The sequence below is a fragment of the Trematomus bernacchii genome, unplaced genomic scaffold (genome assembly GCF_902827165.1).
Source record: "Trematomus bernacchii unplaced genomic scaffold, fTreBer1.1, whole genome shotgun sequence".
NCBI lineage: Eukaryota > Metazoa > Chordata > Actinopteri > Perciformes > Nototheniidae > Trematomus > Trematomus bernacchii.
In genome coordinates, this window is record NW_022987683.1 from 2,533,015 (window position 1) to 2,549,758 (window position 16,744).

Here is a 16,744-nt window from a genome sequence, read left to right on the forward strand (position 1 = left end):
TAGAAGAATCCTCCTGAATTGTAAAAGGTACGGCTCAGTTTTAAGTCCCTACAGGTACAATTATGAAGTTGAATGATTATCAGAAAGCTTGGGCTGACATGAGTGATTTCTGAACACTCTGAGGTATGAATTATATTGGTGGTTCACAACAATAATTCAAAGAAACGTGCCACTCATTACGTTGTTTTGTCACAAACTGGTGCCACAAATGTAACAAGGAGGGGAGACCAGTCGAATTAAGGTGACAATTAACTATTTTACTAAAAAAAAATAGGGTGATATTTGTAGCCTTCGTGGATGCTGAAGCACTGGCCACCATATTAGGATAGCATGTCTCCTACAGGAGAAGACAGGATATATACAAACCATTTACTTTCAGTTAAATTCCCTCTATACTCCTATCTGAAGCTAGACATGACAAAATGTGATTTAAAGAAGTGGGCAGCAATCTGTCAGTGTAATCAGTCCCATTTTGTCAGTAGCCCTGTAATTCCATTTGGATAGCTATTATTCCCCTGCCATGACTATCATCTTGGAAACAAATAAGCACCCATCAGCCTTAACTAAATCTATCTCTCCCACCTCTTAGCATCCCTAATCATTTGCTGCTGACTCTGCAGGAGTTCCCACACAAGACATGACAATCTGAGCCTCAGTGTTGAAGTACATGTACAGTAAACTCACAAACTCCAATGCACTTGGTGACGGTGCTTCTGTAGGGATAGGAATACTGTTGGAAAAATATCACTCGTCACCGGCTTGGTCTTCAATATCAGGATACATGTATTTATTTATCCTTGCAAGCAGTGGCGGCCGGTGGTCTTTTTTTTTGGTGGGGCTCTTGACGTACCGCAAGTGACCTACCCGGGGGGTTTCCCCCCGAATTTTTTTTTCGAGAAATGACCCCTTAAATGATGACTTCTGGTGATGTTAGAGGGGGGGGAAAGGAGAAATCGAGGCTTAAAAATATGAGAAGACTGATCAATACCTCCATAATCTTCAGTGTGGAAAATATTATTTATCAACCTGAACATCTACTACTTTACCAGGAATTTGTGTTCTCAGAACTGGTCTGTTTTTTTCTTTCTTAAAACTGTTCATGTTTTATGAACCAACACCTTCACCAAGTAGCTTTACAGTGAACTGCATGTGAGATATAAAATTAATAGCATCTTTTCAGTAGCATTAATTATAAATATTTAAGTGGTTCAATACAAGTCACTACAGCATTTCAAACTGAACTGTGAATAAATGCAATTTAAAAAAAATAACCACAGCACAAAATGTCATAAATTGTGTTTTTTCTTTGTTTCTCTGAGGATTATTTACAAACAGGCTTATTTACATATATCAATAACTCAGAAATGAAAAAGCTACATCGTCTAACACGAACAACCAGTTAGCATAATGATAATATATGTGTTATGTACAATGTATCTGGCAAGGCTAGAGCAAGAAAGAACATAAAGTTTGCAAAAGGTTTAAATAACTTCAAGTATCTGTCTTCAGATTACGTGGAGGTTTTAGTCCGATGGGAAGCAGATTTTAAGCGACACCGAAGATAAACCAAAAATGTGGTGGAGCTGCAAACCGTGTAGTGTTGCTGGGACAGAACAGGAGCTATAACCGTTGGAAAATACATCACAGACAATGCAACAAACGTGGAGACAGAACAATCACTTCTGTGATAAATGCCCACTTATTAATAAACTTCTAACAACCATGGGAAACCTCCTCTCTACATATAAAGTGATATCCAAGCATGGGAAACAAAAGACAGCATTTACCTGTTTGCATCCAGCTAGCCAAGCCTTTCTTGTGTACCAGCTACTTGTGAAGCCTCGTGTATAAATGTTGTCTTTTTCACGAGATTGCTGCGATATATTCAAATCGGGTTGGTCCGGTGCAAGGTCTTTAAGCAACAATTTATCTGCCAAACTTCTCCTTTCGAAAGGATTGGAGATTAGCTCTTGAACAGAATTAGGCGCGGACCGAGGTCCGGAGACTCCACCTGCACACGAAGCCATCCTCATCAACTACTGCGTCAACCGGATACGAGTCACTGTCCAAACTACTCACAGACTGCACTGGGCGCTGACATTGGCGCCCGGTGACCGTCATCTTTGACGACGCTAATTGGCTGAAATTATATTTTCGCGGCATAGTTTACACGTTACAGATAGCAACAGTCAGCTGCTGGTGGCTGCTGCTGCACTGGTTGAAGGCTCCTCTCTTAGCGCCCAGACGAGAGAAGGTGCATGGGCAAGGCCAGGCAGGAAACATGTGACTTATCAGTAACTTTAGACATCGTAACACAATTTTAAACGAGATTTTATTGTAGATTATACATTTTACTGATACCAATTATATAATATTTACCTTGTTCATTAAAAATAAAAATAAAAACATATATATTTTTTTAAACATATTTTTTTTTTTTTATTTTAATTTTAATTATTATTTATTTTTATCAATATGGGAAGAGGTGGGGCGGCGCCCCTAGCGCCCCTATGGACCGGCCGCCACTGCTTGCAAGAATGGAAGTAGTCATCACACACAGGGCTGCGTGGGACAAATAGTACCCAGAACAGTGTCCTTCAGATGCTTATATACAAGAGAGGGTGATGGAAGAATACTGGTTCAAAGCAATAAACATGACAGTCATATGCCTATCTGTCTAGGCCCTAGGGGCTGTGTCATCATGCCAATCTTAGGAACATAGCTATCATAACTTCAACAGAGTGTCTCATGAGCATCATCCATGTAGTCATACATTGGGCTACGTACACAGCTACGTAGGGCCTCTCTTATCACGTGCTACTCTGATATAGAAGGAACATTCAGTATCTTCCCAATAAATACATTATCTGGTGAAACATCAATGAAAGGAGAGAAAGAGTCATAGTTTTTGGAGCTGTTACAAGAATGGGTATAAGTGGATTGATACATTGATACTCCCCAAATAGTCTAGAATTCACAAATTGTTTGCCCCTGAAACAAATCTCCAGTCTTAGCCACAGCTGCTAGGACTTAGATTATATTTAGTGAGCTCCTAATGTGATTGATCATATTTTTAAAGATTTAAATGCATGTAAACTCACCACGACATTTGAATTGGTGAGACTTTCTTCATTCTTTAAAACGGTAATGCGAAGGAACATGTTTCATCTCCAGGTTCAAGGGTATTTGCAGCATGTGAAATATGTATAATCAGACCAATTATTTTCCAAGCATAAGGTCTGTCCAATTACTCTTTTCAAATACAGTCCAGTCTGAGATGCAATGTCCCAGCTGTAACTCCCAGCTCGCACTGCAGAAATGTGCAGAACCAATTAAGACTGACGCTATTATCAGCCTGTTGAGATCAAACTTAGACAAAGTTTAAAAGAAAGAGTTTGAATATCTTGGAGATGTGAAATAGACAGCTTAACCACATCAGAGCCATTATGGTTGTGTCAGGTATGCAAAACCGTCTCATAAAATCACTCTAAGCCCTATCACTCATTGCCAACAGTATATTCCTGAGAGTCACAAGAACGTTGTCGAAACCGTGTAGCAAATAGATCCAGATCTGCATCCTGTCTGAATTTCTTACCATATTTCAAAATATATCATCTTTGACATATCCATGTATCTGTAACGAGAACAAAATATCCTGGATAGAGGAGGAATGTTATCCAATCACGTCAGAGGAGGATGACTTGCTATTTCATCTCTAGACACAATCATCTTCAGGATGCCATCTCTACATTTTCTTATATACCGTCACAGAGCGATAGCTATCAGAGCAAGGCAGTCATGTTGACGATGCTTTTGGTCCACGGAAAGGGAGCATCTGAAGTTGTTTGTGTGTCTATATGCCTGCACAAGTGAGGAGAAGAGAATTGGAAAGACCCTAAAATGTCAGCAAAGTGTGTGTGGTCTTCTCCAACTTCTTGTCAGGGTGTGTGTAACTCTTCAAAGATCAACAGCCGTCTGGAAACTTTTGGCAAGTGTCTTTTCTCAGCCCCCTTTCTTCCCTCCTTTTTTATAGGAATCCCTTTGTAACCGTCTCTGAAATATATGTTGTGTCAAAAAAAGGATTGAGAAAAGGATTCACTCTCCTCGTTTAAAAGGAATCAATAGCTCCGTCTCTCTCCTTAACTGCTTCAAAGACTCAGCCTGCACTGATGCAATAATACACAAAGGTTGGAGGAGCCATCTGTATTATTGAGTTATTGTTTGAGAGCCAGTCTGAGAGTTCAAAATAAGAAGTGTGTATAAATATGTAGGTGCGCGGTGCCAGTACGCCTTGAGGCTTATTGCCTCTCAAGAACTGACTTCATCACCAACATCAGTCCCTTTTTCCTTGTGGAATTTTCCTTTTATCGGCAGGCCTGTCCTGCCGTAGCGAAGCTCCCATGAGGCATTGCGGCTGCCGTTAGACACGGCAACATTGACCGCAGGCCTTAATGAAAAATCGCAGCATCTGGTTTCTTCAATATGACCTGTTTATCCACACGGTGGATAGCAGTGGCCTGAAACCCAGTATCCTAAATCAATGTCACGGAGAAAGCATCCCTAATGATAAGCTCAACCCTAATACACCCCTCTCTCCCCCCAACACAGAGAGGAAGAGTGAGGAAAAGGGGAGTGGTGTGAAAGATCTGAATCAATACTTTTTTCATTATCGCTTTGATTCATGAGTCTTCTCTGATTATTTTTCCACCCCATTCCGAGGACAAAGGAAAATAGTATTTTTTGGTCCGTTCTTCTTCACACCAAATTACCAGCCGGCCCTTTCGAATGGAAATGATAATCAGGGGGCATCCTGCCATGTTTTGACTCATCTCTTTGCATTCTCTTCACCTCTAGCGCCGCAGGTACGATTGATTGGTCAGATCGATGGCGCCTGAGCTAATTGGACAAAGTAATACATATTTAACCTCTTTTTTTTGGATGAGGGAGTTGGTGGAAAACCATGAGTGCAACAGAGCATTTCCATCATTATTGTTATTCTAGCGAAAGCGGGGAGGCAGATTGGTTGATTAGTCCACGGTTGACTGAAGGTCAGAGAAATCCATACTCGGCCGGGTTTTTGTTTGCTGACAACTCCCAAGGCTGCACTGATTTACTTAAACTCACAGTTTTCAATAAAGGCTAACAGACACTGTTTGGGAGAGTTTAGATGCAGATCATCCTGTCTGCCCTGTTCTCATAATCAGGTGCAGACACACAAATGCAGACATTTACACAAAAACACAACTCAGACTATCTCAAAATGCATTCATGCGACCAGGGAAGATTGCCCTCCCAACACCTTGTCTTCATCCCTTTTCATCTCCTCATCAGTGTGCTGCGTTGCAGGATTGGGCAGATTTTGCCTCAACAGTAGCAGCAGGTGTTTGCACATGGATGTGCCCTGTCACACTACTCATTAGAGACTCTGCACCTCCTTCGTCTTCTCATTTAGAGGAGCGAAGAGTGCACGTACACAAACACATACATGCTTGTATACAAGTGCACACAGTAGCAGGTGGCTGCTATCAGCTGGACAAATCAAAGCAGGCAAAGTTAACACCAGCTTATTGGATAGAAAGTGTCAAAAGTGTTTTTCTTTGTTCCTCCCAACTTTGGCACTTGTGTTCATGACATTCATGCCAGTAGATGTGCAGATGATAAAGACAAAGTAGAAAGTGACAAGTGTGACTGTTATAGGGGCATCGCGCGCACAGGCAACTCTCTGGGGAAGGCGAAGCATATGGTAGTTGCTCCGCATGAGAGGGGTGTTAATTGATGAGAATTAGTTTACTATGAGTATACACGCAAGAAATGCAATGATCAGTCCTGCATGTCTACCTCTTGGCGCCCCTGTAATGAGTTATCAGTGTTATAAACTGGTGTAACAGTATTAGATTGAAACTTCTGGAAGCTTGGAGCTAGATTAGATATTAAAATAAAGTTTCTATGAGTTCCCGACACATGTAATATTAGTTTAGGTACATTAACAGACCTCAGAATGGGACAAATGTCAACATTGGAGATTCCTAGCTTTGTCTTATATTGTTTTGTCCTTTTCAAGTAAACTCTGTCTGACACGATGAATACAAATCTCTTTGAATAATGTGTTATATACTGTGAGGGAATGACTCATGAAGCATGGGACAAAGTGGGTTTTGTAGCGCTTTGCTAATGTTTATTTGACTGTGATATAGCAAAATATTATTAATTTATGAAAGAAATAAACTGTAACGAGGTGCTCCCACATTGCATATCCGAAAGATTTAGGGCCTTGAAAGAGACACATTTAAGATAAATTCATACAGTATACGCTGGGATATGCTGCTAACTTTAAGTTCATATTGTGGGTCAAACAATCAGTCCTAAATGTCTCATAATACACCTATGTCATCCCTTCCTGTTAAAGGCCCACATCATTAGGAATCCCTATGACTATAAGACTGACTTTGACTTGTAAAGCTTTAAGTGTGTGTGTGGCTTTTATTAAACTATTTTTATACGGCTACAAGTGCATTCACATAGATCGACATTAGCTGAGCACAGTCGTTCTCCCCAACATGGCTCACCTCCTTTCATGTTTGTCGGCCATTTTAGAAAAGTGTTTCTCCTCTTGCTCACAGCTCTCTCTTGCCCAGCTTCCCTGAACAATAAACATGGGAGAAGAAGGGAAAAAAGGATAACGCCAACTTTCTTCTTCTCCGCACCATCCACATTTTACACTTTCCCATCCTCCCTGTCTCTGTACCCTATTGTCTTTGTATGCCTCTCTTTTCTGCCCCCTCCTCTGGCCCACAACCTCTTTATAGCCCTCCTTGCCGTGCTGTGATAATTAGTCAGTGCTAAAATAATACAGCCTCGAGAAAACAGCTAGAGCTGAGCAGAGGGCTTAGCTCCGCTGGGAGGGAAGGAGGAGAGGATGAGAGGGGGGGCGGGGGGGAGGAGGAAGCGAGAGAGAGAGAGAGAGAGAGAGAGAGAGAGGGAGTATTGTGTGTGTCAGCCGATTTAAAATGGCTACCAGCGGATTGTTAGATAATGAGTGTTGGGTAGCGTATAGGTAGTGTGTGTGTGAGTGCGTCTACATTCTCATTGTGTGTACTGCATGACTAAGAGTGTGTGCGGCCTGTTCCTGTGGATGTTGTTTGAAAGCCTGTTGGCCCTGCAGTCATTACAGCCTCTGCTGTCCATCCTCTCTGACCGGAGCACACCTAGAGACACATGTATTATCAAAAGGACCATGCATTGAAATACATACATCTCAAAAAGAAAAGAGGGGATTTAGCTATTATGCAGCAGTCATTGGCCAGGTGCACACAACAATCAACAAACACTTGGAGCATGTCATGGTCGCTATAACACTTTTAAACAATTGACAGATCAAAAAAACAGATAAAAAAATATGAATATCAACACATTGATCAGTAAAACGATAAGAATACAATGAATTGTGGTTGACTGTATGCTGTAACATTACAGATGCTGATTTGTTAGTTCATTTTTGTATTTAGTGTCTCTACTGTGACATGTTTTCATGCTTTAATGTTCAAAAGCTCTTTATTTTTCTCATACTGCCTCTTTTCACCCTCTGTCTGAAACCAGAGCCCCATCTGCTCTGATTGGCTTAAAGATGTGTCGGAAATGTCCCTCCCCTTAGCATATCACTTAGGGATATGAATGACAGCCGATAGAGCGAGAATATTATATAGTGATGTCATTATGTTACGGAGTTAACAGAGGATTCTAATTGAGGTATTTCAACAGTGGGGGAGTGTGGGAGAGAAACTCCCTCTGGAGGGAACATTGGGAATGTAGCCTTTGCAGAACATGTACATACTCAAAAACCTTTAAAACACACTATAGAAAAGAGAAAACCACATAAAGCAGAATAGGGTTCCCTTTAATCAATTTAATGGCCTAACTATGAGAAAGTCAAATGTCATGGACAGTAATCAACCTTCATTCAAAAGAAGTATAAAGTAGAAGTATGTTTGTCTGTATGCAACTGTATGTGCATTTTAATCTGGTAGCTTCATACAGCTGCATATACATGCATCAGTATGTACACATACAGCATGTGTTTGTATGTATATACCATGGCATACTGACAGCCCACAGGGTTGGGAGCAGTTCCATGTGCTTTCATTACGCTATGCTAATCACAGCCAACGCCCGTCATTTCTCATTCACCACCGGGCGTATTGGAGCCGAGCCAAGTCCTTACTCCTCTGTTACAGTTCAAACAGGAAATCACTCTGGATTTTTTAAGGCTGGAACTCAAAAATAGTGTTGAGGCAAAGTTCCTCTGACAGGGAGATCTGAGGAAATTCTTTTGTTGATGATGAGGGCTGGTGGTTATATTGACAGCATAGCCAACAGAAAGTTTGTCAGTTTGCCCTAGTTTGAATGCAACGCAAGCGAGGGCAAGTGAAACTGCAGCAGTGGCTCGGCAGATTAGCATTTCAAAGGGGAGTGACAGGCAGCAATGGTGCTAGTGCTAGTGCTAAAGCTAAACACGACAACATGGTATACACATACAATAACATATGTTATGAGCCAAGAAGAGTGATGATGAACATTTGTCATGTTTACATTAAAAAAGAATCATTTCATTCATGCATTTAATTAAAAAGGGGACCTTTATTTCACATGTGTGACACAAGATAGTACCAAAAATGATGATTTAATGAAATTATTAGGGCTGTCAGTCGATTAAAATATTTAATCGCGATTAATCGCATGATTGTCCATAGTTAATCGCGATTAATCGCAAATTAATCGCACATTTTTTATCTGTTCTAAATGTACCTTAGAGGGATATCTTTCAAGTTTGTAATACTCTTATCAACATATGAGTGGACAAATATGCTTTATATGTTTGTTTATTATCATTTGAACAATGACAAATATTCTCATGAATATTAAACACAACAACCTGAACATTACAAATATTCGCCTCAATTCAACCTAGAACCTCTTTCATACAATAATACTGTGTGTGTGTGTGTGTGTGTGTGTGTGTGTGTGTGTGTGTGTGTGTGTGTGTGTGTGTGTGTGTGTGTGTGTGTGTGTGTGTGTGTGTGTGTGTGTGTGTGTGTGTGTGTGTGTGTGTGTGTGTGTGTGTGTGTGTGTGTGTGTGTGTGTGTGTGTGTGTGTGTGTGTGTGTGTGTGTGGACACTGTGATGGCTCGTTGGAGCTATGTGCAGCTCAAGGCATATATGCTCGAATGGGAGCTGCCTGGACGCTGCAATCATGTTGCGCGTACTATCCGTGCTGAGTGTGCTGACTTTCCGTACAATGTCCCACTGTCTGGCTACCTGCATAAAGTCAAGTGCTCGGCGAAATGTCATTGAAACAGCTCCTTATATCCGTTAGCTAGCCCCAGATGCTAACAACAACAACACGTAAGGTGTGCCTCGCTCGCGCGAGTCGCGCCACACATACACACACCCTCCCGGTCCTCCCGATGGCCAGTCCGGGCCTCCCGGTGAACGTGGAAGTGTGGTCTGCCACAAGCGGGCAGCAGGAGCGGGGCTGTCAGCATCAGCTTGTAGATGGTATTTTACACTCGATGCGCTCTGAAACTACGGCGGCCGAGGACAAAAAATACACATGCGTTAATCGCGTTAAAATAATTAGTGGCGTTAATTTTTTAGTTTTTTTAATTTAAAAGTCGTTTTTGCTAATGAACTTAATTTGCGAATAAGAATCTTTCTCCTGACACTCAATATTAACTTGTGTTTCCATCCTCTCTTTGTGATTTTGCAGCTGGGACAACTTACATCTTCGGGAGAGGAGGAGCCCTCGTCACATATACCTGGCCCCCCAATGACCGGCCGAGCACACGGGCAGACCGGCTGGCAGTGGGCTTCAGCACGCAGCTGAAGGAGGCCGTCCTGGTCAGGGTGGAGAGCGCCAAGGGACTGGGGGACTACCTGGAGCTGCACATAGTAAGACTTTTTTATTATTTTTTTGTACGCAAGATGACATTGCAGTTTGTTGACATGCCTATTCAAACTAAAACTATTCATTGGTGTTTAAGGCTGGTAAAAGATGGAGCTTGACATAAATGTGCACATTAATATTAGACTATTGTCACCCTTGTGGATCCCTTTAAGTTTTTGGTTTGGAATTTGACTGAATTTGACGGCCTTGAAGGATAATTCCAGTTGATATTGTCCCTTTGGATTTCAGTTGTTTTGTTTGTAAAAGTAATCTTTGTGTCTCTTTATCTCATAATATATAATATGATGGGAATAATAGCCAAAACCCTGAAAACAATATTTTTGGACTTGAGTTTAAAAGTTTGGAGAAATTCTAAGACAACTCTATGCAGTTGTGCTTTTCTAATGACTTACAGGGTTAGGGTTAAGCTAAAGTTCCTCTTTGATTCTTGAATAGGTGTGGTTACGGCTGATCTGCCATCTAAGAAATTGTCTCCTGGAAAATATTCCTTCCTGTGTACTGTGTAGTGCTAACTAGGGTCACTCAGAGGAATCTGTGTGTGCTGAGTCCTGGAAATAGATAATCACCCTCCAGCGTTTCTCTCCATCCCCTGTAAAAATAGTTATTGGCCTCATTCCTGCTTTATTGATTTCACATATCAAAGAGAAAGGTCACTTAAAATCACCACTAGTAATGACTTTACATAGCAATTAAGGCATAGCAGGCATTAACAAATGCATTTACAGTTGTAACGGTCTCCTCGTGACCCTGCACTTCCTCTTACTGGTATTGCATCCAAAAATCACAGTTTCAGTGCTTCATTTGTAGCACTTCCTTTCATACTCTCTTAATTTACACAGTGATAAGACACTATCACTGTTATCCACACCTATCTACACTCAGCCATCTGTGCAAGTGTGTGTGTATGTGTGTGTGATCACACCAATTCAGCGTCCCGGTGACCCCAATTTGTTTGGGCTGGCCATTCCTGGAGGCGACAGGGACATGGTCGACCCCGGGTCACTCCTCTTCCAGTGATCAGTAAACTGAGAGCAACCCAGAAAGAGTTGATGGGGAAGAGGTGTAGGTGAAAGACGGAGGGTGGGGGGGGGCTACACCAAGTAGGTCAAGGCCAATTTGAGTGCTCTTAACATCAGTGATGAATAATGATAATGGATGTAAGCAGGAATGATTACAGTTTTAAACGCAGCGGACACAACACATGCGGCCGTGGGTAAAGTGGTGATGTAGCAGAGGTCAAATGCATCAACCATAAAGGGACAATTTATGTCATATTTTTGCAATATTACTGTTGCTGTTTAATATTCAACGGGTTGAGTCCCAGCCATTTGCACATATCAATATAAGTAGAATATCAAACTAATAAGAGCCCAAATGTGGCATCCCCAAATGATTTGATTTGATGATCAGGTTGCTTTGGGAATGCAGCCCAAAGCGGGTGGTAAAATCCATATATAAACAAGTTTTGTCTCTATATCTGCCTAGTTCTTTTTTTAGGAATAGATATGCTGCACAGCAATTACATTTTGAATTAGAATCTGAATGTCAACGCTATTAATGACGCTTTGGAGCTTCAAAATATTTGGTACAGCCGTGGAATAGAAAAGGGTGTCCTTGCTGTGCTCAGATCCTTGAGAGAGGACATTTTTAAAACTCAACAGTGACATCTCTTTCCAAAACTGTAATTACTCTGACTGGAACTATTTTCTTCTAAAACAAATATTCCTCATTAAAAATGTTGACAGTGTGTTATGTGGATTATCCTGAGTAATGAGACACGGTTTCTGGGAGGAGTTGTTGCATTTTAAATGTGTTGTGAGCACCAAAGCTTATTCCAATTGTCCTAAATTGTATTGGGACCTGGCAAGTATTTTTTAAAACCTTGAGAAATTAAACTATACACAACTAGATGCCACGAAAAAGGGATAATGTCTACATTATGTCATTTTGCTGTACTGATCCTTTAACTTAGATGTAAGTTTTTCTTGAGTTTTTCTTGAATTAGTTCTCATTCCAACTGACTGAGTGGCTCCTCAATGTTTATCTCTGCTCATCCCTCAAGATCACTCATCAGTCATTATTTAGCTCGCTCTTCTATCAGCTGCATATTCTCCATCTAACTTTATGCCTTTCATTTGCTCTCTCGTTCTCTCCCGTCTGGCCCGTTCATTCTCTCTCTCTCTCTCTCCCTCTCACACACACATCAGTGCCTCCGACACACCGGCCCGGCTCCTCTGCTCCCATTGCAATTACATTTAATTTGCTGCTGCTGCTCCCGAGTCGCTCCCATAAATGACTCTGTTCAGCCCGTGGTGGGTGTTTGGGTCCCGTTAATTATGCCTGTCTCTCTTTGAGGGGCGAAGTACAGGCAAATTAGACCTGAGAACCCAGGAGCCTTGGCTCCATATCATCCCACCTGATGGGGGCCTCACAGACCCAATCAAACTACAAAATAGCTCCACGTTTAAGCAGTGATGGTGGCCCTTAGGTCCCAAAACTTGAAGCCTTATTCATTAGCTGTAGCTGGCGGTTCAAAAACAGCATTTCACTTTTCATTCCAGGTTTGTGGACTTTAATAGGATTTTCATTTCAAAGAGTATTGTTTTGTTTAAATGTCCTGGCTTTCGAGAACAAACATCCACCTGCGAAGCAATTGATTAGTGTTAACATTTAAACGAATGGCCTGCCTAAGCCTGTATTATTAAGTCAGTGGCCCACAGACTCAGATCACAACTGTTTGCTAGCATTGAGCAAACTATGACACATCAATAATGGATGCTGTCTTTCTAACAAAAAATGCTGGCACTGGTGGACATAACTTATAATAACATCCCACCTGGACGTGAAAGAGCATGATTCCTTATCTCTCGCAAATCACCCGTCTCTTTATAAACCCTTCTTTCCTTACATGCCCTCTACCTCATTTGCCTGACAGCGAGCAGGGCATCACTCACTACATCTTTCTGACGTGCTGTCATCAGGCCCCGGGGCAGGACATTTTAAGTCGAGGTGGTGGAATAAGGTGCTGACTGTGGTTTCTTAAAAAATACACAGCATATCCTCACAAGACCTTGTCTCTTGCACTCTCCTAATTATTTACTGTGGGTGTGTCTGCAAGTGCTGCAAACTTTCTAGTTGACATTTTGAGAGTTTTAGATGAAAAAGCTTGGAAATTCATTATCTGGAAAATGCCATAGGAATGAATCATCGGCGTGCAGACCAAACATGACTGTGCATATTGGTGATGCAGTGCAGTATTGCTCAAGTCTATATAGATTCTCTGTCATCCAGGTCAGGGAATATAAAGCAGTAGTAAACCAAAAACAGCTAGATGCACTGAAGACCGGTTGCTGTTCTTACTGAAAACATCACTACTACTGACTTCCTCTGCATTTCATCTCCCAGAAAAGTTAAATACCACAGAACTCCCCAGGAGGCACGAGAACTAATTAAGCCTCTTGGATAAAACTCTTTCAAGAATACCTAGTTATTCTGGTTTCCTTTTCATTGTGCACAGAGCACGAACATGTTGGTAGCTCAATAGGAAACCCAGAATGTAAGCATTGGTGTGAATTAGCAACTGTATTTGTGGTAGGCTTTAACTGTTTTTACATTCCCCATAGATATGTTAAGAATAAATGTCAACGCTCAAAGAAATATGCATCTACGTATGTACTATGATTTTTATTCTCAACGACATTTAGGGTACCTTTTGGTTTCATCAGTCACACCATGAATAAGATGGGAAGATAAACAACTTATATTACTCAGTGAGCATTTCTGTATTCCTCCATTTAGTAGACAGAATGTCCCCCTGTCCCCCACATGTCTTTGACAGGATGTTCGATCAGCAGAAGTAAAAATGTTGGGAGGGCAGGACATCTTTTTTGCCAATCTTCATGACATTTCCACCATCAGGACCTGCTGCAGAGCTTCAGGGAATGAAGGGGACAGACAGATATGGAAGTGGGCTGATAGCTAAATCTCCCATCTGTGGCTGCAGGTAAAAGGCAGATGTCCTTGCAAGACCTTGGAAACGTAAAGAAACAGGGTATTTGTGATATAAGTATAATAAAAGAAGATTATTGGAGCCATAATCATGTACCTTTCTAAACCTTTCTGCCATGTCACCACCAATAACTAGCATTATCAAAAACCCCAATCAAAACTTGATGTTTCAAATGATGTTGTTCTTCAAAATATGACCTGCCATATGTGCTGATATTCTTTAGGGACTGCTGTTTTATTGGTCTTAGAATAAAGATGTGTAGCTGAGTAGGTGCAGCTCAAAATGTCTGCCGAAAGATCTGTTAGTAGTTCTTAAATAATTTTTAGTCGGTACACAAGTTAGTTCAAGTTTTGTCTTGACTATATACCCTCCTCCTGTGAAAGCTGCAGTGGTATGGCAGTTTCCCCACAGTCATGCCTCAGTGCAAGCAAAAGTACATCATGATTTTGTGCTGACTTGATAGTCTGAGTTGGGTCCATTTTTTTCCTGTACACATACATTGGCAATTTGAAAAGTGGGCATGGGAATACGTGTAGCCTTTCATTACAGTCTGGCAAGAACGCTTCGTTTTTTCCCCGCTTCACGCTCTGCTGTTCCCTGCTACCTGGCTCAGGTGACAGCACTGCTGTCCACCCACCCAGTGTGGTAAACAAAGGTACTGATGTAAATAACTTTTGGAACCATCTCAGGTTTTGATTTCTCCAAAGGAAACAGCTTGTCTGGAGGGGCCTCACAAAACTCAAGCTTTATGACTCATCTCGTATTAATAAAATTAGCACGCAGGTTCTTTAATCTGAGCTGAAGTCTCATTAAAGACGGTAGAAATGTCTGTCTTTTATGAGCTGTTCTCACTCAAGGCAATAAAGGCACAAAAAACAGCAAATTGGGGTTATTTGTTATGCATATAGAGATGAGTCATTAATGATGTAAGGAGCAAATATCGGAGTCTTCACGAGCCACTCATAAATGTTGTGAATGACCTGATTCTAGCAGTTCAGATTCACCTTTCTACTCTAGGATCTTTTTCAGTGCAATTCTATAAGGTTGTCTGTTTATATTTATTGCTGTTCTCACTGGCGCCGCTCACATTTGACAGTCATTACATTTACAGCTGGCAAGTTGTCGCACTAACTGCTCTGTGGGAAGTGTCTCATCTGCAGTTATGGGCCGGTGCGCAGCGGGTCTCCCCGAGAACCTCCATCACGGGCTGTCCGATCCCGGCTCATAGCATTAAATAAGGGCTGCCTCTGATTACCCGTTAGGGAGCCATCCCTCACCGCAACTGCCTCGTTTGAGCAGCGGCAGAGACGGAGAGAGTGGGGGGGAGTAGCTAACGGGACATGGCTATATTTTCTCCTCTTGACCCCACCCTTACCCCTCTCCCAGCATGTGACAAATGCTGATTGCGAGGGAGAAAGAAAGAGAGAGAAATATTTCCCCACACAGGCATTTTAGGCCAGCATTCCCACAGTCGAGATGTGAAGTGCAGCATTTGACTTCATTAGCTTCACCCTGATCTCTTTTCCTCTCACTGTCGACTAATGAAAGGAACACTCTTTTTTTCCGGCGCACACCACATTGCTGCCTTATTTTTAAAACTAATTAATTAATTTTATGATGGCCACAGGTTATCTGTCAAGCGTTTAAGCCGGCAACTGTTTAATTACGGGTTGAAAAATGTGATCTGACGTGCGATGGCAGCCTGGGATAAGATGAGGGGTGGATGGAGAGCTTTGTGAGAGTGCGGTGGGGAGTCGAGAGATGCTGGCGTCTGATAAAGGCAGATGGTGATGCGGATAAAACTGTCAGAGAGAGGCAGAGGCTTTTATCCTCTACTCCCTGCCCCCAGAAAAATACACACACACACACGCACACGTACACGCACACACACACACACACACACACACGGTACTGCTAACTAGCTGTCAGTAGCATACACAGTCACGTGCTGCTCTCAGGTTCCAGATAGCTGCCAGAGTTGCACACAGTCACATTTGCAAGGACGCCTTCACATTCACTTAAAAGACATGTATTATTAACGCTCACACTTTAATACATGCGGACAATTTACAAGGCAGCCCCACACATAGTGATTTTGTTATTTATAACTCCCACCTCGTCCCCTTCACCTTTCCTTCCTTAAATGTGTGTCACTTCTCCCAGCTACTCTCCTTCATCTTGTCAGAGGGGGAGAAGCCAAACATGCAGGGGGGGGGGGGATGAAGCGTGGAGAACAATGGAGGGAGAAAGGGAGGCAGGGCTTTGATGAATGCAGCTGCCTCGCAAAGGGGAGCGTGGGCCGCCGTCCGTAATGAGATGGGGTCCTGGTGGGTTTGGCAGGGTCTCTCTCCTCAGCTGCCAGCAGCCCGACAGCGTATCGATTAATCCTTCCCTCTCGCATCACTTATTAATTGTCCCTGCGGCTGCGTGCGTGAGCTGAAGGGTGGGCAGATTCCACCTTAGAGGTTTGATCATGGGTGGCTAACTGTGGATCCCCCCTCCTTTCATATCTGTATAGCATTCATAACCAAAAGCCATCAGTCTGACTGGTGATGCTTGTAGAGGGCAGCACACAGCATGGCTTTAATTGCTGCCTGAGAGGCCTGACTCAGAGCCCATCAGTCTCCTACTGGGTCCTTTTAAAAGCATTGCCTTGGCTGCTACCTGTAGGGTCATTTGTCTTGGTTTTCAGATGCAAGAAGTAACTCACCACTGCCTCATCTCAGTCTGTGGCTTTGTTCATTCTTCAAATACAAATGTACATGTCCTATTCCA

General features: G+C 42.2%; 1 protein-coding gene across 1 annotated transcript in view; it reads left to right on the top strand.

Annotated features, from left to right (window-relative positions):
• nrxn2b (neurexin 2b) overlaps positions 1-16,744 on the top strand; it is a 619,828-nt gene that overhangs the window by 517,178 nt on the left and 85,906 nt on the right. Inside the window, 1 exon segment of the mRNA XM_034136360.1 lies at positions 9,763-9,944. Coding sequence (XP_033992251.1) covers positions 9,763-9,944 — 182 coding nt within the window.